At 36.0% G+C, this 26051-nt stretch overlaps 1 protein-coding gene across 2 annotated transcripts in view; it reads right to left on the minus strand.

Moving 5' to 3' along the window:
* The window catches only part of LOC121307061 (roquin-2-like), a 46719-nt gene extending 24325 nt beyond the window's left edge, over positions 1-22394 (minus strand). The window contains exons 1-4 of one of the 2 annotated variants that reach the window (XM_041239158.1): positions 22045-22394; positions 5602-5890; positions 4526-4643; positions 945-1178 (exon numbers count right to left, since the gene is read on the minus strand). In XM_041239158.1, coding sequence (XP_041095092.1) covers positions 945-1178; positions 4526-4643; positions 5602-5832 — 583 coding nt within the window. In that variant the 5' untranslated portion in view covers positions 5833-5890; positions 22045-22394. The remainder of the gene's footprint in view (positions 1-944; positions 1179-4525; positions 4644-5601; positions 5891-22044) is intronic. The other variant, XM_041239157.1, reaches the window with a different exon arrangement.
* Positions 22395-26051: the final 3657 nt, after the last annotated feature.

Raw genomic sequence — 26051 nt, forward strand, 5'->3', positions numbered from 1 at the left:
TCCCTGGCGTTTCTGATGTACAGTTGAAACGTGGTAAAACCTGCTGCAGCACAAGAACTCGTAAGGAGATTGCCTCAGCAAGAATGAACTGTGGGGCACTCAGCAACTACTTCAATGGGGACTTTATATAATCTAAAAATCTAAAGTTTCTTACCAGTTTAATACGGTGTTGACTGTGGCCTCTACCACTCTTTGTCATGCCTGCTTAGATCATTATTTACCACGCTTACTAACAAGTCAATTCAAGGGACATTTTTGCATTCTAATTGACAGACAGACTGAAAACACAGTTGCCACTGGGAAAGCAGTGACTGGTTGTTGAGAAACAGAGAGAGGCTGGTAGTGCAGGATTGAACTGCCTGGCAGTAGCAATCGGCAAGTAATTTGGAGTTTTGAAAATACGAAGAAAAAAAAAATATATATATATATATATATATATATATATATATATATATATATATATATATATATATATATATATATATATATATATATATATATATATATATATATATATATATATATATATATATATATATATATATATATATATATATATATATATATATATATATATATATATATATATATATATATATATATATATATACATATATATATATATATATATTATATATATATATATATATATATATATATATATATATATATATATATATATATATATATATATATATATATATACACACACACACACACACACACACACACACACATACACACGTCTTTACAATAATGTGTTCCTCTGTTATACAGGAAAATGTGAGACCTACAAAATGATAGAACTGTAATTCTTATGAGGCAAGATTTTGCTGGAATTATTTGTTAGAGCTATGAACGAATTCAATATATAGTTGGAAGGTTGTCCTGGCTGGGAATAGACTGAAAGAGTGAGTGCAGTTGTTCTGAAGCCTTCGTCTCACCTGGCCCCAGGAACTGGCAGCCCCGAGCCCGGACAGCGGCCCACAGGTTTGCAGAGAGCTGCTGAGGGCTCTGGTGCTGCAGGATGAGCTCGGTGACAGTCCTCTCCCCCAGCGACCTTGCGGCTCTCAGCGCTCGCAATCGGCCCTCCTCCTCCACCAGCTGACAGGTCACCAGCGTCACCAGCTTCCTCTGCATCGGCCGACTCAGCGCGCTCTGACTCAGGCTCGCAACTCCTTCACACACACAGAGAAGGATTTGAGTTCCAACAATGAATAGGCTTTTTAATTTGAAATCTTCCACAATGGTGCGACATTTAGAAATACTAAAAGAACCACAATTTAAACTTCTTGAGTTTCTTTAAACATTACGAAGTGCAATCGAATTTCCTTCAGGTTAAAAAACAATAAAACCTGTGGGAAATAAACCACTGACACGTGTCCAAAAACAGACACAGAAAGGCTTATTTTAATCATTCTGTTTTAAATGCTGATTAGACAGTCCAAGTTTGCTAATGTATACAAACAAACAGCATTTCCAGGAACAGCAATATAATACATTGCACTGGGAGCTTGCCAACGCCAGAACCACCAACTCAATAACAAAACAAATAAAAAAAAGCCTTTGGTTATGTGTTCAGATTATGTAACACCAATGTATCTACAATAATTTGATAAAAGCAAAGCGATCCTAGTTTTCAAAAAGAGTTTTAATTACACATGCCTTTTTATTACCTATATTATTCATGCTTCTATCACAACAGATACACAACTCTGTCTGGTTTATTATTAAGCCTAAAAATAGTGCAGGGCCTCAAGTTTTTTATTATTATTATTATTATTATTATTATTATTATTATTATTATTATTATTATTATTATTATTTTTCAAACCTCACAAATCATGTGTCAAAAATGACCTTTAAAGGCATTTCTTATAAAATTGTATCAATATAAAACCCACACAAAATATATAAATAAAAGGAAAACAAATATTTGTTTTCCTTCCATGAGCTAAAAGACATGGCATAAATAATCCGCTGCTGCTGACTGTTTAATTCAAAGATCAAAAGCTTTGCAGGGAGGAAAACACAAAAAATTACCCTAGTTAATGTAAACAAGCTGGCAAGCCAACAACGCCTGGCTCCTGATAAAGCAGAGTGCACAGAAGACAAACTAAGAAAGGATATAGTAAACACTGACCGTGGAATTATATTTTAGTTTAAAATTGAACATGAATGTTTTCACACTGCAGAGTCAACTCATTTATATTTCTAATACCTAGTTTTCATAGTCAAGCCAACTCGAGTGCACTCAAGTGCTCCTGGGTTAGCCTGAATTTTCCAAAACTCAAGTTGAGGCGCAACGTGACTTGGCTCAAAGAATTGCGTTTCAAGGGTTTCCTGAGTTTCAAGTTATTACGTGTCTCACTCATGTTATCGCGAGAGGTGGCCAGATAGTAATCAGATTACTGTATCATCATTATCATCTGTATCATTGTTATCAAACATGGCAATGGACACTTTCCCAGAAAATTCACTACAGACTGTCTTGTGATATTGGACGCTGTCCTAAAATCGCATTCTGTCATAATAGCGTAATGTTTTGAGATAATTTCTGCTTTTGTTATTGTGGTTTTTGATTTTTCTGTATTCTGATTTTAATGTGTTCCCTACACTGGATCATATTCCTATTCACAACCATAGAAAGTAGAACTTGACTTATACTTTGAAACACTTTTTGATTTAAAAAAGATCCTTAAAGCTTGACCCGATCTCCCCAGACAGTAATCAGTGATAATGTTTCATCATGATTCCACATTGTATAATGTGCTGTCATGTTAAATCTTTTTTTTTTTGTTTTTTACGGAGTTAAATTACAAGTACGCTACTACTGTTTTTTCTAACTGTAATTTGCAACTGACATTGGCTTTTCATGGAGATTGTTGCTAAGACTTTCTAAGATGTATTTTCTGCTCGGCCCGAATTAATTCGGGCCAGCCTGCATAGTGAAATGGTACCAAAGAACTCGGGTACGCACCCGAATTGGAGGCCACCTCGAGTTTTACAAAAACATGGAAACGCAGCATTGGGTTGTGCTCAAGTTGGCTTGACTATGGAAACAAGGTTTATGTTACCATGAGTCTGCAATGAAAACTCTGATTCCATTGTGACAGCGGTGCCGTCTACTACGAAAGATGGATTATTACTCCTGCTGCCTTATCTTTAAAAGGACCTTTTTATTTTATTGTGCTACATGTTCCCATGTGTTGCTACAACTGTTTCTGTAAGGTGTGTGTATTGTTTTAATTTTTTTTCTTTACATTTTGACCACTTCTTTAAGCTTTTAAATTGCATTCCGAACTGAGCGGCTGGTTGCAGGTGTTTCTGTTTTGATTTGTTTAAAAGTTTGTTTGTGAAATGCCAGCTGGGAAAAGAAGTTCAGGTTGCTATTGTAAATGTGCTCCCAGTCCTAGATTCACACTTCTGTATTGAGAATATTGGTTGATGTTCCATTAGGCTATTCAAGGGGTTATAAAAAACACCATTTCACCATGCTTGCTTTGGAGGAATCTACAGTCACAAAACCGGAAATCAAAAACTCAGAATGTTGCTTGTACTGAAAACATGACAACATGTTTCTATGTTAAACTGTGAAATCAAGTGGAATTATTTCTCCTTGATCTCTATATATTGCATTGCAGCCTTAAGTTAAGAGCTTACAGTATACGCAACGATTATTCGTTTCAGAACACCAGGCTACAGTGTTTCTTTTTAGAAACTGGTGACAACTGATGTGCACAATGGTGTACACAATTAGTAAGTAAGTATATTTTTGTATTATGTAAAACTCTCTATGCAAAGAGATTTCTATGTATTCCTGTTTTTATAGATTTACAAAATATCCACTCATTGCCCAGTGATTTTACTTGTAAATTTTTAGATTAACATACAAAAACATTCTCATGCAGATAACCGCAAAGATGTGTAACAGTGATCTTATCAGGATTCAAACCAAAACAAAATACTTTGTACACAGCAGGAAATACAAACTTCCCTTATCGTTTACTATGTTTCTTCATGGTACCAGTAGTTAATCACGTCATTAGGTTTTTGTATTATTATAAATAATGTCATGCCTGACATGTGCAAACGTAAATGTTAACCACAGACAAAAATAAAGCTGTTCACAGATCTTCACACGCACTGTTTAGATGTCCTTTGAGTATAGATGTCAAAGCTTTCCCTGGAAATGCATCAAACTAACATTTCTCAGAACGAGCTTTAACTGATTTCAATCTTTACACTATTTGTAGAACAGATACAGAAACAACATTTTTAATTTTGGCTCAATCTTTACTGTTGGTTTACTTCTCATGATGATCATTTTACCAACACTGATCTATATTGTGCTTTTTAATGATAAATTACAAAAGGTCCCGCTCACTGTAAAGGTTTTTCAGCTGTTTGGACAAAATGTAAACAAATGCCATTGTTTTAAAACAACCATGTTTAGTAGTCCAAGCTGCAGACAATACCCAAGTTTAAGAAAAAAATAATAAAAAACATGTAAAGGGTCGCTTACCCTTTCCTCCACTTAGAGGCTTCAAGTAGAGCGCCAGTTCCTCAACACACTTCTTTGCAGCCTCATAATGTTTACTTTCTGCCACATTACTTAAATGTACCGTCTGCTGGTCTGGTACCTAACAAAAAAACAAACAAAACAAAAGCCCCACAAGATTAACTTTCCTATTAAGCAGATATTTGTTACTTTAAATGAAGACATGTGGGCTGATTTCATCACCTTATAGTCTGCTGGCATAGCAAAGATTTTAATAGTGTATTTTACAGCATTGGGGAACCCACATATTTCATTAATCATCTTGGGATAACCAAGTATAGGCGGTTGATTAAAATGCTCCAATAAAATCTTTGCAGGCAGGTTGATGAAAATGTAGGTTGATAAAATTTTACCTCAGTTATTGTTACAGGCTGGGATTGATCAATAAATTAGGCAAATAACTTTAAAGAATGCCAGCCCGCATACAGTACATTACAGTCAAACCTGCTTATAATGCCTGATCAAGGGATGATCAAGGGATTAAAAATCATCATTGGGTAATCATTAAAGCAGTCACCAATAGGGTTGTAACGGTACAATAATGTATTGATAAGATACGTATCACGATATGCAGGTTGCGATACTACATGCATCACAATAAACGTGATAGTCCCGACAGCTACTTGTATGATGCATACTAAGATCTTCAATTAATGATGGACTATTCTGTTTAAAGACAGTATTCTTTAAGTATACTTTATTCAAGAACCACTTGGTGAACTGCAATGAGCTGTATTTGTACTTTTGTTTTAGTATCACGACACAAACCTCTACAATGATGCATCGTGTAATTGATTACACAATTAATCATTACATCTTTGGTCACTATACAGCTCGTCTTCAATCCTCATACAGATTTGGGTTGGTAGCTTACACAACAAATTTTTAATTTCCCCAGTGTTTTAATTTTATAAAAGTAGAGAAAGGGGAACAAAAAGAGAAAGACAACCCTGTTTCTATGACCCATAACTGTTTAATTCAATGCAGACTTGTCTGTTTTCTCTGTTAAAATGTATAAATTAAGTAAGAAAAGGGCTCACCTGGGCACCCACTAGCTGGAGCAGTGCAAAGTTGACAGGAAGGGCGTCGATGTCTGTGTTGAGGACAGTCTGGTCAAAGGGACATGCCTTGCGTTGCAGTTTGTTGAGGCAGGTCTTGCAGACTGTGTGTGAACACCCCAGACTGATCGGCTTGTGCTTGCTCTCGTCAAACTCATTGTAGCAGATTGGACAAGATAAAAACTCTGTCCATTGTGCCGCCTGCACAGGCATCTTGACAGCTGCTTCACGCTTCTTTCAGTGAACCAGCATAACGCTATTCTACTGTCAGCTGCAAAACAAAAACAAAGAAACAAATGTTACACTGGTTAGGAACTATAGGGTGCACGTTGTGGTATATTTCCATAATAAGTCACACATGGCTGAAGAATCTGTTACTCAATGCCTGCGCAACCACTCCTCCTGAAACAATTGAGAAATACACAAATTGGTCATGAATATACAGAAGGATAGTTGGATCTGAATGAAATGATTGTGTGTTAAATGGAAATCTATACTGGACTGAAACACTTTTTTATTTTACTGAATACTGAAATGCCTATCACAGGGATTGTCATAATGTATTCGTCTACCAAGTCTGTTCATCTTTTATTTTTTTAATAATTATCTACTTTTTTGTTTTAATAAAGTTTGTTTGTTTATTTATTTATTTAGCATGTCCAAATATTTTCTCCCCAATTTGGAATGTCCAATTATTTTTCCCCACACAGCTCAGGAGAACTGAAGATTCAGTGAACATTCTCCGATCCGAGAGTGGATGTCAGCAAGCTACTAGCCTCTGGTGGACAAAGGCTAGCCCTACAGATGATCGTTCACAGACACCCGGGAGCCTGGACCAAAGGGTTCCTTGTCGTGCAATAAAGGAGGAGGCGTTATTGCCTCCCTAACCCAAGGGAGCGCCAGAGACAATGTGACGCTCCATTCGGAATCCCCGGCAAAGACTGGTGACTGCACACAGCCAGGACGCAAACCTACACTGTGTGACTCACCCTGCACACGATGGGGCTTTGCTTTAACCAGATGAGCCACTCGGGGACCCCCGAATAAGTCACTTAAGATTTCTATACACGTCTAGTCATGTAGAATTTTCATGCCTCCCTAGACACAGTTTTATGAGTAAAACATTTAGACACAGGTGTGCTTTCTATTGCAACTATGGTTATTATGTAACCACATAAAATCAGTAATACAGTAATCCTTTCAATGTGAATATGAAGTTTCAAGAGACTTGAAACAGCCGTTTCTGTTGAAGTAAAATCACATGTACAGTACAGTACAGTACTGCAGCACAAAAAATGTATTGGTTTTGATCCCTGGAAGCTTCAACTTTGAGTTTGACAGCAAGTTTCAAACTATGCACTGGAACCCAAGTGATCTGCTGGCATTTACCAAACCAAATCAGCAGTCTAGTAATCAAACTCTAGGTATACTGAGGCTGGCAGGCAGGAGTGGAAAGAGCTCTGACTTGGTAAACAGTTTTTTGTTTTTCATCTCTTCTGAATCCATTTCCTGTAGCAAACATCATGTTTGAAGTAACCAGACCCTGTAGTTTTTTCCAGTGTGTTTTGCCTGCTAGTTTCCATGAAGTCTCCTTGCCAATCTGTAATATAAACATGCATTTCCCTGCAACGTACAGCAGCAGGAGGTAATGAATGCCATACTTTAGCTCTGTTGTCGCTTACAGAAACAAACCAAAACATGCAAACTCAGTTTTAGTATTGATATCATTTGACAAAAAATGTCTTCATTTTTTTTTTTTTTTCCCACTGTGGATGAAAAGAGAACTACTATGAAATATGTCAACAATTTTAAAATCCATATAGGGCATTCCATCTTTAAATTACAAAGGCATGCTCAGTAGAGGTCTAGACTATGAAAAAATGCAGCAAAGTACTACGGAAACAGTAATCAAACTTTAGGCAAGTAAAAAGGATAGTGGGACACTGCAAGTTACACTAAACAAACTTTTTGGTTCAGTTTTAAAAAAACCACAAAAAAACTCCCACAACATTGAGGATTATGACAAAGCTAGATGGGTTTTTGTTCACCTTCTGTGACCCTGTGACCCTGTACTCCCTTTATTTTCACTTCTAGTCCTTTTCCAAATTAATCCTGTATCTCTGATTATACCTGACCAACAAGAAAGACTAATGTAGCTGAAATGGCTTTAAACTCATTGAGTGCACACCACACAGAACAAACCACAAAATAAATGGCCAAAGACACATACCACCTACTGCAACGATTACTAAGTGGTACCAGCACACGGTTCAGAATCGTAGCTGTGCTCCTGTAGCAAAGATGTGCTACTGTATCACTTGTGAGGACATCCATTTACCTGTAGCACCATGCTTTGGAACCTGATATGCTGAAATGGGCTAGTAGGAAGACACATTTTTATTGGTATTGTTATCTTAAGACTTTTTTTCTGCCAATTTGACCATGTTCTGAATTCTGCAAACAGTTTGAAAATAATATTTTTCAAATTCTAAGCATTTAAATGATACAAGGCTTTATGGTGATTTGATAAAACTTGAATGACTTACAACTCTTAAAAACAAGTGTGTGCAGTTTCTTAAATACAAATTAAAAAAAAAAAAAAAAAAAAAAAAAAAAAAAAAAAACAGCTTGGAAAGGGTTTTAAACTATTGTGTTTATTTTGTTTTACTGGGAATTTCAAACAGGAATAAAAAATAAAAAACACAAAAGGGAGTTTGTCTTCAAACAAATCTATAGTGCCTCACTGTCAATTTACAACACACGGCACTTTACTGTTTGCATGCTGACCTTATTTAACACAAGCTTTTGTTTGTTACCAGTATGTATGCTAAGAAACAAACCCTGTGTAATACAGACAACTTATGATGGTGACACGCTACAGTACATTTTCAGATGTCATTCAGCCTGCATTTTCTCTACTAAGTCCCCAGGAAGTGGGATCCAAGCAGTCCCCAAATAAGGCAATAATATCAGTACATCACTATCCATACAAATCCTGGGTAGGTGCTTGCTCTGTACATGCAATGTTTCTGTATGGCTGGCAACAACTGTAGCAGACAGTTCTAAAGCCGGCCTGCACTCTACTACAGTAAAAAGTGCTTGACTGTCGCAGATCTCCGACTTGTGAATCAACGATGGCTGGCGTTCCATCACGTTTGAAAGACTTCCTCTACTTACAATGCTGCAGAAGGTCTTTTTGTAATCATAAGCTGTATTTCAGTTTGTTATGAGGTTTCTTCTAGCTTTGATAAAAGGACCAGCACGGGCCTGATATGCTGCTAAGAGGAATAATAAGAGAAGCGGTCTTACGCTGTTGAAATGCAGCGTATGAAGGATGCTCTTAAATCAACCGACAAAAATATTGAACCTGAGAAATTAAAACTCCTGTAAATATAGGCTGGTACTCTACTGAAAGAAGTCTAACCTTGTAAACTTAAAACAAACTGTGAATACACCAGCTGCCCTACTGCAAGTGAATACATATTAAGCTAGAATCATCTTGTGTCATCAAGGAGTCATTTTTCATCTGTTGCTGGTTAAACTCCTGGCAGTATGTATATTAATGTCATTAATATCACAGTGACTATTCTGGGTATGGTACAGAATGTTACCATAAACAGCTAAGAGTTTTAAGATGACTTAATGTACTGTATCAGGAAGTCTGAACTTTCAACCATTTGTGAGCATATTATGAGTGTAACTGCCAAGAAAACTTGTTTTACATTGGATTGTTAATACAAACCAATTTCTCTGATTGGCTAAACACGATTTTAATCCTTTCATTTCAACTGTATTCTAATTAACTGTATAAAACAAATACTGTAAAAACATTAATATATTTGAAACAAAGCCTAATATACCTGAATTGCAGATATACCAGGAAAAATTATATATCCACCATAATGCGGACAGCTTTCACAGTATTTACTCAAATTCTGATCACTTAATACTGCAACATTTGATGGCGAACACTGTAAACAATTTCTGTCACAAACAGGAACAGGCTGACATGCTAACAAAAGTACTCTAGAAAGGAAAATTAACTAAAGGTCTTCTAGCTATTGCAGGTGTTGTGGATACTTGCTTACCTACATAGGTTTAAAGATTAAATGTCACTTGTAAACCTCAGCATCAACACTGAACAGGATATGTACCAGAGCGACTTGACTACAACAAAATCACATTGTAGGTGCTTATAATTTAAATACCAATAATGGAAGCTAAAACACAACTACGATTATCGTGATAATTTGCAGCCAATTAAAAATGCCATCATTGTCCAACCATACTGCTAAGATGAGACCGGACCCTCACCTGACAGGATTCAAACTCAGACATCCTGCTGTGCCACCTACCACTAACTAATGCTACAGTAAATCTTTCACAGAACTTACAAGCAATTTAAGAAATAAGGTACAAACCTGGCACATTCCAGACCAAAACTATCATCACCATGTTGCTATTATTTTTAGCTGAAACAGATGCAGTATCACTAGGTTATGGAATGAAGTGGCATATATTCAGTGGTTAATATGAAAGGCACAGATCTAGTGGATGGGTTGAGATATGGACTGTGTGTAACAGAGCAAGAGAAAGCCTTGCTGACAAGGGAGAAGCAAATCACTAGTCTTTTTGCAGCTGATTTACAAGATGGATGTCTTCTTGATTTATATATAGTGTACGGCAACTACAGAACGGGTCTATAAATATGGGGGAACATGAAACAAAACCAGCCAAATGTCCAGCTGTCTAGCACTTACTGTAGTCAGCTGTTTACTCCAAGAATATGAAAAGCCTCTAACTTTATATTGGAGACAAGCATACTTTGATTAGTTTAATTTGGGATATAAAACACATAAGTAACAAGAATGGGCAATGGTCATTATACAGACCTACAAATAGTGCTCTTAATATTTCTGGTACTGTCATTTAAAGTGTCCATCACTGTAAATTGAACCAACTTATCATTTTACATTACTTTCATTTATTACTATACAAAGGCAACATCAATGCCTTTTTTTTTATATATATATATATATATATATATATATATATATATATATATATATATATATATATATATATATATATATATATATATATATATATAAAAATTGGAGCTATTGTAAAACCCTGTCGAAAATTGGGACAGCATAAATTAACATTTACATTTTCTAGCTTTTTAAAGTGTTTTGTGTCCAGTGTCTGTCCTGTAGGCAATCTGTTTACTACTTCTTCAATTCCAGTTCCTGTACGACAGGACTAAAGTAATGTGTTGCATTAGAAATATTGTTATACTGCAAATATGTTTTCTTGAGTTAAAAATGCAATAACCCTGCTCGATCAAGACCTTTCGGCAGAAATTTAGGCAATGCATCCATATGCTTAGCCCTAGAAGCGGCAAAGGTCTGTAAGATGGAAATTTTGCCTTAAAGTGACTGACAAAATTAATATATACTATTTTTCCATAATTTTTACTTAATTTGAGGATTTTTTTAACATTATGAGGTGTGGTAAATATAACAAGATGATGCTGTTAAAAGATCACATTATAAAATGAATGCAAAGTAATGAGCAAAACTGCACAAACAGGCCTACTGGGCATAGCATTAGATACACATGGAGCATAGCAAGGTTAATTTCTGCAAATATACCCAATGCTGGTACCACTAAAAGGTGAAAACAACTTGCATCACTTGCAGGCAACATTCCCATCTTTTTGCCCCTTGGCCTTTCCTGCTCAAATTAAAGAGGAGCAGCACACTCTGTTTCCCCGACATGCAGATCTAGAGAGATTCAGCTAAGCGCCGAGTTAGTTCTGTACTTCAGGTTGTTGGTAGGCCTGCAGTAGTAATTAAAAACGGCTATATGCATAATCTGACCATTGGGTCCCCAGTGCCTGACCTAGTATAAGCACTGCCGAATGCAGGGTGAATCATGCCAACGTGGCTTGAATCTCGCTCATGCTGTGGTTGGGGGATAAAGAACAGCGGACATTTAGATAACGCATCCATTTGGTTAGTTCTAGAAATGTCCTGCTGATACGTTTAAAATGTGGGAACTGTTAGTACCTTATTCACTACTATAGAAGAGTATTCAGTTCACAGATTTCTGCTTAACCTCTTGCAGTCCTACCTCAGACTAGGTCCGACATTACTATTTTCCTTTCCGGTCCGATGCCCGACCCTGTCCGACATCATCAAAAAGACGTCAAGCACAGGTCCCTAGTCGTTTTTTCTCCAGAAAAAGCAGAGAAAAACCAAGGTGGATCTGAGCAATACGCACAGTCCCTTCACCACAGACATAACACAGACACAAACAAACAAGATAGCCGCTTCAAAGAAATTTGCTGACATTTTCCAAGCTTTTTGAGATGTTATGGTAATAAAATAATGTTTGGTGATAAAACGAGTGATCAGGAGATGAACAGGCAGGGCTGGAGTTGCAGTACTGAGTGTCCTGTTGATATGCAGTGCCTTTTAAACTTGTTTTACTGCGAATAAAATTACTTTTAAACAGCACATGTAAAATAAACAGCTTGTGTGAAAATAAATTGGACCCGATGCACCTGACAGGCGCTGAATAAATGGACCACAAAGGGTTAATAGACTGTCATTGTGTGTTAATATACTGTCAACAAAACATTGACATTATTCCAATAGTAAAACACAGTCTCACTCAAAAGACATTTATCAATTAAGGGAAGGCAGCGCTGATAACAGATCTCTTATAGAACTCGACCTGCATGCTTTAAAGCTGTAGCAGTAGCCAGACTGTATCGATTAGCGAGGAATGATCTGTACTGTAACATAACAAACACAAATTAGTTCAATAGGATGATTCCTGGCAATGACTGTCTACATTTCTGATATGTCCTGAGATCCCAAGTTGTTGGTATAGAGACCATTTAAATAGAAACAGAGCTTTAACGTGATGGAAAATTCCAGCACCACTTCAAGAAAAGATGCCAGCGTTTTAATTTCACTCTAATGACTATGAAATTGTTGCTTTTTATACAGTTGTCCCGCTCCCCTTTATAACGCCACCCTCGCATGCCGCCAGCTATACTCTCTGAACAACTGTCACCAATATAAAAAAGGGCTATTTTTACATTCTTATATCGACACCCCGCTGTCCGCCATCCACCAACTTCCCAAGCCAAGCAAATGTAAAAATAAACATTGTAGTTTCCCTCATTGCAGTGCCATCAAAATAATTATGGCCAATTAAAACAACAAAGTTATGCAGAACCTTTGACTCGCTTTACTAATTCATTGTTAACTGACCGTTCATACCAATGTTATCAACACTCCCGCTCCCAAAGCAAAACAGCGTCGACCCTGCATTTAACACCAGAGCAAAAGAAAAAATCTGCATGTATGCATCTGAAAATAAGAAAGCAAGTCAATGCAAATGTTTTCTCGCCTAAGTGAGGCTTACCGTTAATCGAAGGACAATTGGAGACATTGTAATGAATAAAAAACAAATGGCTTACCTTGATAGAACGGGTTGATTTGTTTAACCTAAAAAAGTCTTGACTCAGTCTAAAATAAGTGACTTTTATAAACCACAGTTTAAAAAAACAAAAAAAGGATGGTAAGAGGTTGGTTTGTTTTGCACAAACGAAGGCTGACTGAAAAAAAGTGTTTGTCTGTACATATTAATTTTTTTTTAACTGCTTAAATTGCTTTGTGAAATAAACAGATGGAATCATTCAATGAGGGACAGTATTGAGCAGGCTTACAGTCGTGCCACAAACAGTAAAGTTGAAATGATCACTACAGTAAAAAAAAAAAAAAAAAAAAAAAAAAAAAAAAAACGTATGCTTGTTTTTTTATGGAATTGTTATTTGGGTGATTTGACACAAATTAGTAAATTATTTTTTTAAACTATAAACTGTTCCACAAAATTAACCATGTATGTTTCATACAGATGGGAAAAGATGATAAAATGTCACTAGTATACCTATTGTTGTGTTAAGAACCAGTACTGTAGTTTTAAAAAAAGATGAATGTTTTATTAAAATGGCCTGTATATAAAATATTGTAATTGTATAACTAAAAAAATCAAACTTTTGAATTTATTGCAAACATAGAAGGTTGGGTGTGTGTTTTTTTGGACCCTCACTATAACGCCACTCTCGCTATTGCCCGTTTTTCCCCCACCCATGTCCCTTACCAGGCGGTATATAAAGGTTTGACTGTATTACCAACAGAGTTTAGGCTAGATAATTGCTTGTAAAAAAAGTTATGGGAAGTGTGATTCCTTCAAATATGTTTAATCCTTTCCAGTTTTTACTGAGATTTGCTACAGAATGAAGCCGAGGTATAATTTATCTCAAATTATAAGCCTGGTATAGCTCAACCTACTATGTGTAACTGGTGCTGTATTTCAATGTACACGCTTGAAAAGCACATTTTACAGCATACAGTGCATTAGAATGCAAAACTAAACTTTTATAGCAAAACTGTTTAAAAGCATGTGTGTATTACCTTAAACACAAAAATAATCTCCTATACCCAAAACATGAAGCATAACCAGATGTACTGCAAAACTGTGTATGCTGTTGAAGTACCAAAACAAGCAATCCACATTTGTTTTCAGGAGTTATGTCTCTATACTAATTCTAAAACTTGGTATGGGCAACAACACAATCACTATGAGTTGCTATAATAATTTAGGCTATTTCACTAGTTAAATTAAGCACACTAAATTATCCAGCATCAGATCAGTAAAGTACATGTTCCCAATTCATTTTCCAAAGAATAACAAACATACCATTCCTGAAGAAAAGGCACAAACTAAAACACCACAGACTTACTTAAATGCAGACTGTTTCTTTTTCCACATCATGACTTGCTACATTTGCATGCAAAGTTGTATACGTGACTGTAGAATCCAAAACACACATGTGGCAGTGTGTAAGGGGAAAGTTTATAGCTATCCTAAATGAGAAAACATGATAGTACAACCCAATACTATAAATAAACTGTCAAATACTATGATTCACTCTCAAGTGATCGTCCATCTGGGACATGCAGAACTCAAACCGAGCAGCCCACAATAAATACTCATAGGTTTACTGGCCTTAATTTTTATACCATTAAGCACATTTGCATCTAGTATGACTCAGTTGGCATTAAAAGTCTAATAAGCAGTTTCTCTTTTTTTTAGTATGGGGTACAAATATGGATTTTTATTTAAATTCTTCATTTTTATGAAGATTCATATTATATTGCAAAACATCACTTAAATACACATTTTCTGAGATACTCATCAACAAACATCTGTACAATAGAGCTTGTTTTATAAATGTATGCATTTGTTGCATGCTACGTTTTTGGGAACACATGTATATATTATAGTAAATAAAACTATAAATGTAAATTATTATTTTTATTAATTTCTTAGCAGACACCCTTTCACTACATTAATATCTACTAAACAATAACAATATTGTAGATGATATGGAGAAAAAAGAGAACATCATTTTTATTTATTTATTTTTTTAAAAGAATTATACTGTAGTATGAAAAAGGCCAAGTCAAAGATATGGAGTTTCTGTAAAGCTGGATGAGAATCCACAGTGCCACACAGCAAGTGTCATGCAAATTCCAGTAATTCTATATTGGTGTACTGTATCTATAATGGATACTGTAATTGATCAATGTTGAGGAAGAATGCCCTTTGACCAGCACAAGATGTTCAAATTGCCATGTAATAATTTTCGAGCCAAAACACCAAAACAAGAAGCTGGCTGTGAACATGTCAACCTTTGATTTAGCTACTGTTGCAAAGTTTCTCAATGATCAATTAGACCACAGTTCTCCCTTCTCTTTGCCAAACCCTAATCTGATGCAACTGATTTTCTGATCCAAATCTTCGAGAACCCTACAATTTTAACTTTAATCACCACATGAAAAAAAATTAAAAATACATTTTGACCTTTCTTGCCTGTAATGCAAGTTTTCATAAACAAATTACTTCCCACAGCTAAACAGGAACCTTGCATTCATGTTCATGTGACTGGCATGTGAATAGCTCTGGAGCCCCCCTACAGATCACCCACTCATTTAATGTTCCCTAATCTATTAAAATCACCAAGTAAAGTTTTTAACTATTTTTACACACTGACATTCAAATACGTATCGCTTGGCTGGTCCTCCCCGATGCACAAAGTCTTATTCAAAAACTCTCAATACAGTGATTTTCAATAAAAAGATGAGGGAACACTGAGCAAGATTATTTTTACACATCTATGGTATATGGACTTCTAATGACAAGTCCTGACCAATACGTGAATTTCAAACATGCACGCATGCACTTCAGATTGTCTGGCAGCAAAAGCTGTGTGCCATTCATAATTGAAAGGCAGGCCTGGGGTTCCAATGTATGACCTCGTGCAAACTGTAAGCTTAACACCAGGGCTGAGTACAGGACTACTGCTCCTACTACTACAGTACAGCATGAACAAGTGTGCCAGTACAGATTCTGTGCAACACAATATTACAGTTAGCCTTACACTTTATACATACTAAAAAAAGTTAACTATATTTGACATTCATATTTGACAATAGTTAAATCTTTAAACAAAATTCTAACACCTCTAAACAGACTTAGTTTAATGCCAGCTCAGCAATTAACCAGTTCAAGCTAGGCTTATATCAATAAGAGTATTTTCCAAAACCACTGGTAGCAACCAATATATCCCAATGCCTATGTGAAGACTTATCCTTGGACTAGATTGCATAAACTCAAGACTGTCACAAGTTGCTATGCTATTGTAATACATACTATGTGATTTGTAATGTCCTAGATGTCACTTCACTAAAACTTCGGGTTTAGGAAAGTCTTTTTTTTTTTTTTTTTTTAAATCACCTTTTACAAAGGCACACCAGGAAAAGAGTTAAACCAAAAGGGTAAAAGCAGTGCTGCTAACAACCCACTGAGAATTAGTCATCTATTCTTTAGAAAAATACCATTATTATTATTATTACTACTCAATCCACGCTCTAGTCTCCATACAGCCAGGTCCTTCAAGGTCAGTGCTATTGAAAACGTGAAAGCAGCAAGGGACCAATTGTGTCTGTCACTATAGCCATGGTCTAAACTGTCAGCCTATATACAGTACCGGCCAAGTTTCTCCACGCTCTTGTACCTTATCCAAAGATGCTTAGTTTCTTTGCGTTACTTTAAGCCAGTTGAGAACTTTAATATATTTGTTTAGCTTGGTGTACATTTACAACACCACATTTCTGAAACAGACCCAAGCAAGCATGATATTGTGAATTTTAATTTGGTATTAAGTTTAAGTTGATTTCAACAACTTAGGTCTGCTACCAGCTACTTCCAAATACACGATTTCTGACATGTATTTGGCAGAGAACATACTTTTTCTAATTACTCAGAGCTCTTTTTCCATGATTTTACCTTTTTAAAAAACACAGTAAATGTAACTGCTGTTAGTTTATCATTCAAGAAATTACAAATAAAACTACATCAGAAACACTTTTTTTGGAGGAAAAAACCCTGCTGTAAACAGAAACTGTTTTAGATGCATGTTTTAGAAGCGTGGCAGCAGGTGCGTTTTGAAGTTAGGTCCTGATTCATTCTCTGAAACACAGCCTGACTGACCACTGCACACCTTGCCTACTGCACCATACACCTCAGAGCAGGGGGATTCTGTTCACATTGTCTCTTTACATTTAAAGAATGCAAATCATTTTTATGAGGTCAACCATTTTCACTAATATACAGTTTGCACATAAATCCAAGTACACAATCAAACCTGCATTTAGTCCTCCTTATCACAGGTCTACAGTGACCACGCTTAATCCTTTTACTACTAGATATGCACGAGAGTAAAGGCCACTTTCTGATGGTCCCTTGGGTTGGGCTGCCATTACAAAGCGATCCTCACTGTTTTTGAATTTATTTGTTATTACTTACTATACAGCAACACCTACTGCCTTGCTTTTCTAAACCCCAACTTGAAAATGTAGGCTGTTTACTTTCACTTTTGGTTTTAAAACCAAACAAAATGAGTCTGCAATCTTTTGAACAATGTGGTAAACAGCGTCCCATCTAAGGCATCTGTTTCAATTACTGGCAACAACTTTTGCATGTTATTATCATAAATATCAACCTCAAATCGAGGATTTATTATGCGTTTTTATCAATGTTTCATATTTTATCCTGGTAATTGTAATGCCAGCAATAAGATAAACAGGTCTTTTCAAAACACCTTCATTTGTAGACTGAACTACAGTATCAGATGAACACTGTGAATAGGATTCTCACAACAGTGCTGGACATTTGTTTTCTGAACACAACTCTTTGGTTAAGTGACGTCTATAAACATTGTGACAGGTCTGAAGTGTTTTCAGGTGCTTTACTTACTATTACAGAAAAAAGAGTATTATTGAAAAACTCTTGGCTTTAATAAAAAATAAAGAATTGTGGTAATATTAATTAATTTACTTATTTTAATGATCAACATTATATTTAAGTTCAAATGCCGAGTTAAATTATTAATACATTGATAAAATGTGGGGAGAAAAACAGAATTTGCTATTCCCAAAAATGGGAAATCAGAAGCCGTAAAGATGGTTACAATTGTTTTATACAGTAGTATAAAGCAGTAGTTTACTGTTTGAACAAAGCCGGTACTGTATTTACTGTAGAAATATTGCATGAATCACTAGTATAGGGAATTGGAGGACATGCTGTAGGAGCATTATATCCTTGGCACGTTATAACAGAGAGCCTTATAGTGAGGGAGCACTGTATATACAGTATGTATGTGTATATATTAATTAATTAATTAATCAATCAATCAATCAAGAGGATGACTCTGAGGCAATGGCAGAAGAAATATCTTGTACGCCTGTATGTTTAAATTTAAAGCAAATTGTAAAATTGTTGAGATACTTCTGTTGGAATATTGTTTCAAAATTGAACAACGCAACAAAAATAATAAATGAAACAGTTGATGTGAGGCCAAAGGTTTCTCACTGATAATTGACCCTTTCTCAATCAAAACGGCAAGTTTCTCAGTCTCTAGAAAGCTTAGAGGGAATGCTGGTGGTAAATGTTTCAAAGGCACAGATTTTTGGACATGTACATTATTTGGCTAATTTTACAAACATGTTCACATTATTGGATTGCATTTAAAGATAGTCTAGTTGTAACCTATCCTAGGTAACATCATGACCAGCATTTAAAAGAAGGGTGATAGAATGCAATTCATTTCTTAAAAGTTTAAACTTCAAGAACAAATTTTGAATATTTGTATCCTATTACAAGCTTTTTGAAAAGCTACCCAAGAGTGTGGTATTTAAAAACAGTATAAATATGACTCCAGCATTTACAACACTAAAGTGTAATATTAATAATGATTATAAAAGAATTAGCTTTACACGCTATACTGTAAAGCCAATATCTATAACATTTAAGCAAAATTCTAAATGTTAAATGTTAAAACAAAATGCTACATGTAATTTAAAAAATATACATTCCTCCTTTGTAATCCTGTGTGTTGTATGGCCAATACTATGTCTTTGTACCATTGTTTTTTAAAAGATCAATCAACATGCCATATTAGCCACTGCTATAATCCAATTTAGTAGTGCTAGTTTGACTCTAAAGTTCGCTCCCACTTGTTTCAAACATTTCAAATACAGAGTGGAAGCTCACTTCTGAAGTCCTTCCAGGCAAGAAGTTGTTAACTGGCCTGTGCATCGCAAGACATTTCCTAAGGAAATGACGGTGAAACAGATCCGTCATGGTTCAGCTTTTGATTCCACTGCATGACATGTTTTGATCTTCTAGCATAAATTCTTCAGAGCCAAGATGTTTCACTGGAGACCAGGTTCCTCAATTTTACATTTCCATGATTTATAAAGATAATGCAAGGCTGTAGCCAGCTATGAGGCACCCGAGGCATGAGCCTCGGTTTAAATCATACTAATAATTATTTATTTAGGCCCTTTTACATGTTGCTTTGCCGCATATAAAAATGCACTTCATCCCTTTTTGAATTTGAAGTGGGATCTTTGAAGGTTTATTACAGTGTGTGATTGACACTGCTAGTTGAGTTGAGGATTGTGTCGAATTCATAGGGCTGTGGTTTTCAAGAAGCCTCTCACAGACAAACAGTCAATCAAATCGACTGGTCTGCTGAAAAAGCTCGAGCTGCAACCCTCATCGGTTATGATGTGCTTACACAGCTAAACTCTCTCCGTTTTGTCAACCCGTTCAAGTTAATTTTACTGTTGAATGATTTTATAATTAATATCACACAAAACTTTGTTTGCAAGCACTTGTCTTCTCTGTAGTTGGATAATTACATCACTGTTCTTTTTTTGATAGATTAGGATTAAAAAACAAAGTAATATTTCTTATTTTCTTTTATACTGAATTTGAATTTTGCAAAGAAAAAGCTACTTATTTGCACTGTACAAAACCACACAGGTCCTGCAAATTTAGAGCCTTGGGTACTCAAAATGAATAGCATCTCATTCAGAAAAAAAACCTGTTAACTAAACTTTTGTAGACAATGCTTTATTTTGAGGGAAGTTTTCTTTTGTTTTTTTGTTTTTTAAACCGTTAAACAGCTAATTAACATGCTAATGTACATTATTTATTTTCTGTTAACTGTTAGTAAATAATATATAATAGGCCAGCTGAAACTGCAAACACCAGAGCCCTATGGATGATCAATAACCAGTTGATCATATGATAGAAATTGGTTCAAATTGTTACTGTAGTAATGTTTAGCAAATTAAATCAGGTTTTTATTAGCTCTAACCCTAAGCTGATAATTAAGGCTGTTTGTTAACAGTTAATAAACTAGAAAAAGGACACTTAGAATAAAGCGTGAGAATTTTGTATTTAAATAAAAAAACATAATAATGTCCTCATCTTTTTCCTTCAGTTACAAAAACGTGGGGCTGGCTACAGGTCTGTTAAACCTGCATGAAAGCCGACTTGCATAATGCAACCTGTACAGTGACAACTCTGATGTATCCCTGTGTACAGTTCACATTATTTACACTAGAAAGACCACCTTTAGTCCAACTAGCCCGAGTAGTCATTAAAACCAGGTTTGAATAAAACCCATTCGATTAAATGCTCCTCGTTATTTGAATACTACAGGCACAACACTTACTAGACGTTTGACAGAAACATATCCTGGTGCTCAAGACACACATCATTCACATTCATGCTTCAGTGTCTTTGATACTGGCACATTGATTAACACAAGTGTTTACCCCAGCATGTGTGCTAGAAAGCACATACACCGTACTGGACGAACAGTAGGAGCATTAACCTGATAGTGAAACACGAGAAAGCTAGTACCTAAGAGACTGGGACGCAGTAAAAATGCAACAACTGCGCGGGTATATTTTACTACTAATTCCATTTAAACTGCTTGACAAATCAACTAAGCCAGTATTTCCATCCCAAATGATCAACTCGAGTACATTATACTGGTGATAAAGTAACACTGATAGCAGCTTGCATACAATTACCTGCACATACACGATGCAATGTGCCACCGTTATGCAAGCATAAGTGAGTGGGTGATTTATTCGTATCGTGTAATCACCACCACCATTGCATTCCCACACATCTGCTTTTATGTTTGTGGTGTTGTATAACCAGTATTCTATAAATCATATCTAAGGTTTTTGAGATCCGGGTGAGTACATGATGTAAAGAGTCCCATGCATGTCATTTATTACGAAGAGTTTGCATACCGAGCTGTGGAGTTGATTGTCCGCTCACTGTATTGGGTTTGACTGAGGTATACCCGGTGTATCGCCCTTACCTCACCTGATACAGAAGCAGGTTATTGAAATGTATCAATTTGCGATATACCATGTCTCATCTACACACCCTCAGCTAAAGACACACTACACAGTAGCTTACTGGTTCGTTTTCGCAATATAACTAAAGTCAATTACACTAAATAGTTTATCAGTATGACAAACCTAACATAGTTCAAACACTGCATATTAAACAACGTCTCAACACACGGAAGTATGACAACTTTGTCAACAAAACAGAATAGTTTCAATGCCACTGTCGTCACCACTTTGCACGCAAGCGACTACTGTACTGATGTTTACATAATCCTGTACTCTAACTCGCCGTGCTTTTAGTTCAGAACTTGACATTAGTTGCTTTGCAGTTTACAGTAACAACACGCCCACATATGCACACCGCAAGGAAATTGATGTTCTTTGCAATTACTTGTGTTTTTCTTTTTTGACAGCAAGGTGTATTTGCACGTAAGCAGCTGCTTGTTTTTTCTAATTGTAATGTAACAGTATGAAAGCCATCAACAGACGGGATAATCACAAAACAACGTACGCTGTCAACCGCACAGCCAACTGTGAACTTACAATTTTGGTCACTTACCTCAGGCGCTAAAGCAAGAGAGTAAAAACATCCATTTTTCCGTCGACAGAAAGAAAAAAAAAAAAAAACTGTATCAGTTGTAACTTCACAGAAGCAAAATAATTCACGCAAAAAGGCAAAAATACCACGGGTCATAAAACTGAATTAAAAATATCATTTGCTTCGGTTGTAGTCCACACTCCCTCCCTCTGAGACGACATGTTCACTTAGGGTCCACTCTTTCCTGTCAAAACTGAGAAGCTCCCTCGAACTCGTATTCCTCCGCTTAGCGATTAGTAATATGCTCGCAGCAGACGACGACAGCAAAGCCACTGCAACGGTATTTAAATATTAAACCCGTGCAGTGCCAGAAACGTGTTTAAAAAAAAAACATCGCCTCTAATTCAGAGCCGCGCTCCCCCTCTTGTAGGTACTATGTTTTCTGTGCTGTGCAAGGATATAGATGTAAAGTGTCAAAGCCGGAGCAAGCCGCTTTTCGAGGCGTAGGCTACATTATGATTTTAAAGAGACAGTGCTGCATTTCAGTATTACTGTGGAGAACTTGTAAGATCAGATCAGTGTTTATGAGACGTGCAATAAACGCTGTTTGAAGTACGCGGGTTATGCAACCACAAGTTATAAAAATAAACGTGGATAAACTGTTTACTGTAGCCGGTCTAGTTTAAGAGGAAATGTTAGCTGACCCGTGGCTAATAATGAAACACTAAATGTATTTTGGAGCAAAGCTGTCGGTGATAGGCTACATGCACGACTGTTTGGGTGCGTATTGTTCTGAATGAAATGCGTCACCTTTGTATTTAATCGTATACAGCTGGCAACAATTAATAAAACATTTAGCGTCACACAAGGCGAGCTGGGGTAATTCTTGGGGTTTTCAATAGTGCGACATCTAGTTTACACCATGTATTCTGACAAACAACTTGACATCATCTTCTTTTGGGCTAATATGCTTTTCAGTAGGTAGTTGACTCTAAATATATATGACTTCATATATGTATAATGAGGGAAAAAATCAGAGTGACTCCCAAGTAATTTTAGTTTTTTGTTATATTTCTTGCAGAAGGTGAGACTGCAGCAGAGTTTGGTTTTAAATCTACTTAATTATAATAAACAGGATTTTGTATTCATATTAGAAAAAAAAGTCTCAGTTTTTTAAAAAGCAGGGATAAACTTGCCAATAGGAGCTGCTCCAAAATGAGGGGAAAGGTTGCCACCTATTGGTTAAACTGTAAAAGTACATCTGTCAGTGCAGTACATTATTTATTTCATTTCTTTATTATTTAACCAAGATTAAAATCTGTAACTGTTTTCTATTTATTAAAAATATCCCCATATCAACAGGTCACACTTTACAGTTTTGTACTGTCTGTATAACAACATTACATTTCTACTGGTGCAGTAGCTGTAGTTCAAAGCAACTGACTTGCTCATATTACTGATGCCTCTAATTTTGTATTTACAACCGTAACAGGGGATGTATGTCACTGACATACTTGATGTTGCGAGTTAAACTAAACACATGCAACTGCTAGACTAGTTTGTGATCCTCCCCAAATCAGTTACACGAGTAAAGCGATATCTTTGCCCTTTTTGTGAATATTTTACAGTCCTCTTATAATGACTCGTTATTGAGCGGTTTGTGTTGCTTAATACTCACATGCTGCATTTCATCGATTGTTTAATATGATCTGTTTTAAGGTGCTTTGACCTGAGTTCAGGAACAGCTCTTGATTTGTAGTGGCCAGATTCACTTTCACCATAATATGTAACACATGCTACACCCTATCAGTACACATTACCTGGCTCTTACGACTACACAGACACTTTGTTGATCCTGCCTATGTCACACAAGTTTATGGTGAAAGACAATCTGACAACTAGAGAGGGAGAGCTGTTCCTTAACACATTATATCAAATGCATTTCAGTGACTGGAGGCAGAAGCACTCAATGATTGGAAGAATCGTGAAGCTAAGAAGATGATACATAAAAAAAAACCTTGACTATGTATTGCTTAATTTGTACCATTACTTATCGAATTACATCGTGCTGTGTGAAAGATGCTGCTGCTGCTGCTGCTTCACAGATGTTTAAAGTATGACAGGACTGATTCGAAAAGGGGATTTAACTTCGTAGATATACAGGAAATCGATGATATCGAGGTGAATTGCAACAAGAGAGCGATTTCCGTAAAAAAAGGTCAAGGAAAGCATACAGGTTTAACAAAGTCCATAAACACAAGCAAAGCATAATTGAATGAACAGCTCATAATCCAGTGATCCTTTAGCACATATTTAACACTGCTTACTCTGATAGAACTGAAAAAGTACATCGAAACAGTCTTATCAGTCTAAAAAAGCATTTATCTATGCAAAGTAAAATTAATTAAAATCCTGAACGATTTCCTGCTGGCAGTTTGTATGGCTTAGACTAGCCAAACACACTCTTTATGCTTTTCTCATCTTTCAACTGCTCTAAATGTTACGTACAGTGTAATCAGCTTCATGGTTTACCCATGTGTTCATTGCAATGCCTCATGATGTTCCTTCAGCAGACTAATCTGCACCCTGCTAAAACAAACTGACCTGTATTTACAGCTGTCTCTGTTTTAAAAAGCTTAATACTGTTTTTAATTTAGAAAAAATAAGTATCAAACATAAAACAGCCATGCATTTAGGATGGTAAAGATTGCGGTCAGTTCCCTCTTCTATGAACAGGGTGTTTTTATTTGCTAATAACATGGATCACAAGCTCTAGTACACCCTTCTGTTTATGTTGAACATTTGGCAACATCTGTTACTGACCAAAAAATAAATAAATAATGCTCTTTTCACAAAGCCATTATTTAAATCCATCCCCCCACAAAGATGGATTAAATAACATTTGTTCACAAAACTGACTATTACTGTATGCAGAACTGGTACTATTTTGAGTGTCAAACTATTTAATCAAAAATAAGTTTATATGAAGCATTCTCAAATATCTGTGTATAATATAATCTGTTCAATGCTATAATGATGTCATTTTTCTATATATATGGCCATGCATCCCAAAAAAGAAAAAGTAATGACAAAATGATTGTACCGTTTATGCTACAGTAAGTGTGATCTTCTGTCGGGTCAAACAGGCACAAAACATATTAGAAGAGTTAAGAAGACAATGCACTTTGAAATGTATGATAATGGAGCTTGCTGATGACACAGCTGTATTGTATCTGTTAATTCCAGTCTGCTGCTAGTGATAACAACCAGTCTACATTATCCCACCATGCAAAGCTGACTAAATATGGATGAAGTACATGACAACTAGACAACATACTGCACCTCTGCAGCAGTTGGAACACAAACCCACAACAGCACAATCCTATTAGCCCACGGCAGTCTATACTGTATTGAACGCCTTTAGATGTTCAAGCAGAAAGCAATAACCAAGTGCACCTAGGGATTAATGCCTGTTTGAACTGTAATAGACTGAGTCCCTGTGACATTTCTGGAGCAGCAGACTGCAAGACTGCACCTGTCTCAGACCTGCTTCGGACACTGCTTTTGAACGCATTGCTGAGCTGCTGTTATTCTCGGGAACATAACTGCCAAATGCTATTGATTTATTAATAAAAACAAACACTATTTATATGACCAGATGATGCAAGATATTTGTTTATACTGATGCCAACTGTAGATGCACTTGACTCTCAAACGGCAGACAGGTTGTGTAGTACAGGAAAGATACATTCACTCAAAACAGCAGGCTAGTAAACTAATATACTAAGGACAAGGGTCTGAACAACTGATATTGACTATGAAAGTTGTTTCATCTTTAATGGATCTACCATCGGGTATATTTGCAGAAATTAACTTGTCTATTGCAACATTCCCCCCTTTTATTTCAAAATCCTATATATGCAAATGTGTGCAATTTTTATTTTATTTTTATGCAGGTGCCACTTATGTATAATGTATAATATTTCATTTTTGGTTGTCGCTTGTAAACAAAATTCCCATCTTACAGA

The sequence above is a fragment of the Polyodon spathula genome, chromosome 52 (assembly GCF_017654505.1).
Source record: "Polyodon spathula isolate WHYD16114869_AA chromosome 52, ASM1765450v1, whole genome shotgun sequence".
Classification (NCBI taxonomy): domain Eukaryota; kingdom Metazoa; phylum Chordata; class Actinopteri; order Acipenseriformes; family Polyodontidae; genus Polyodon; species Polyodon spathula.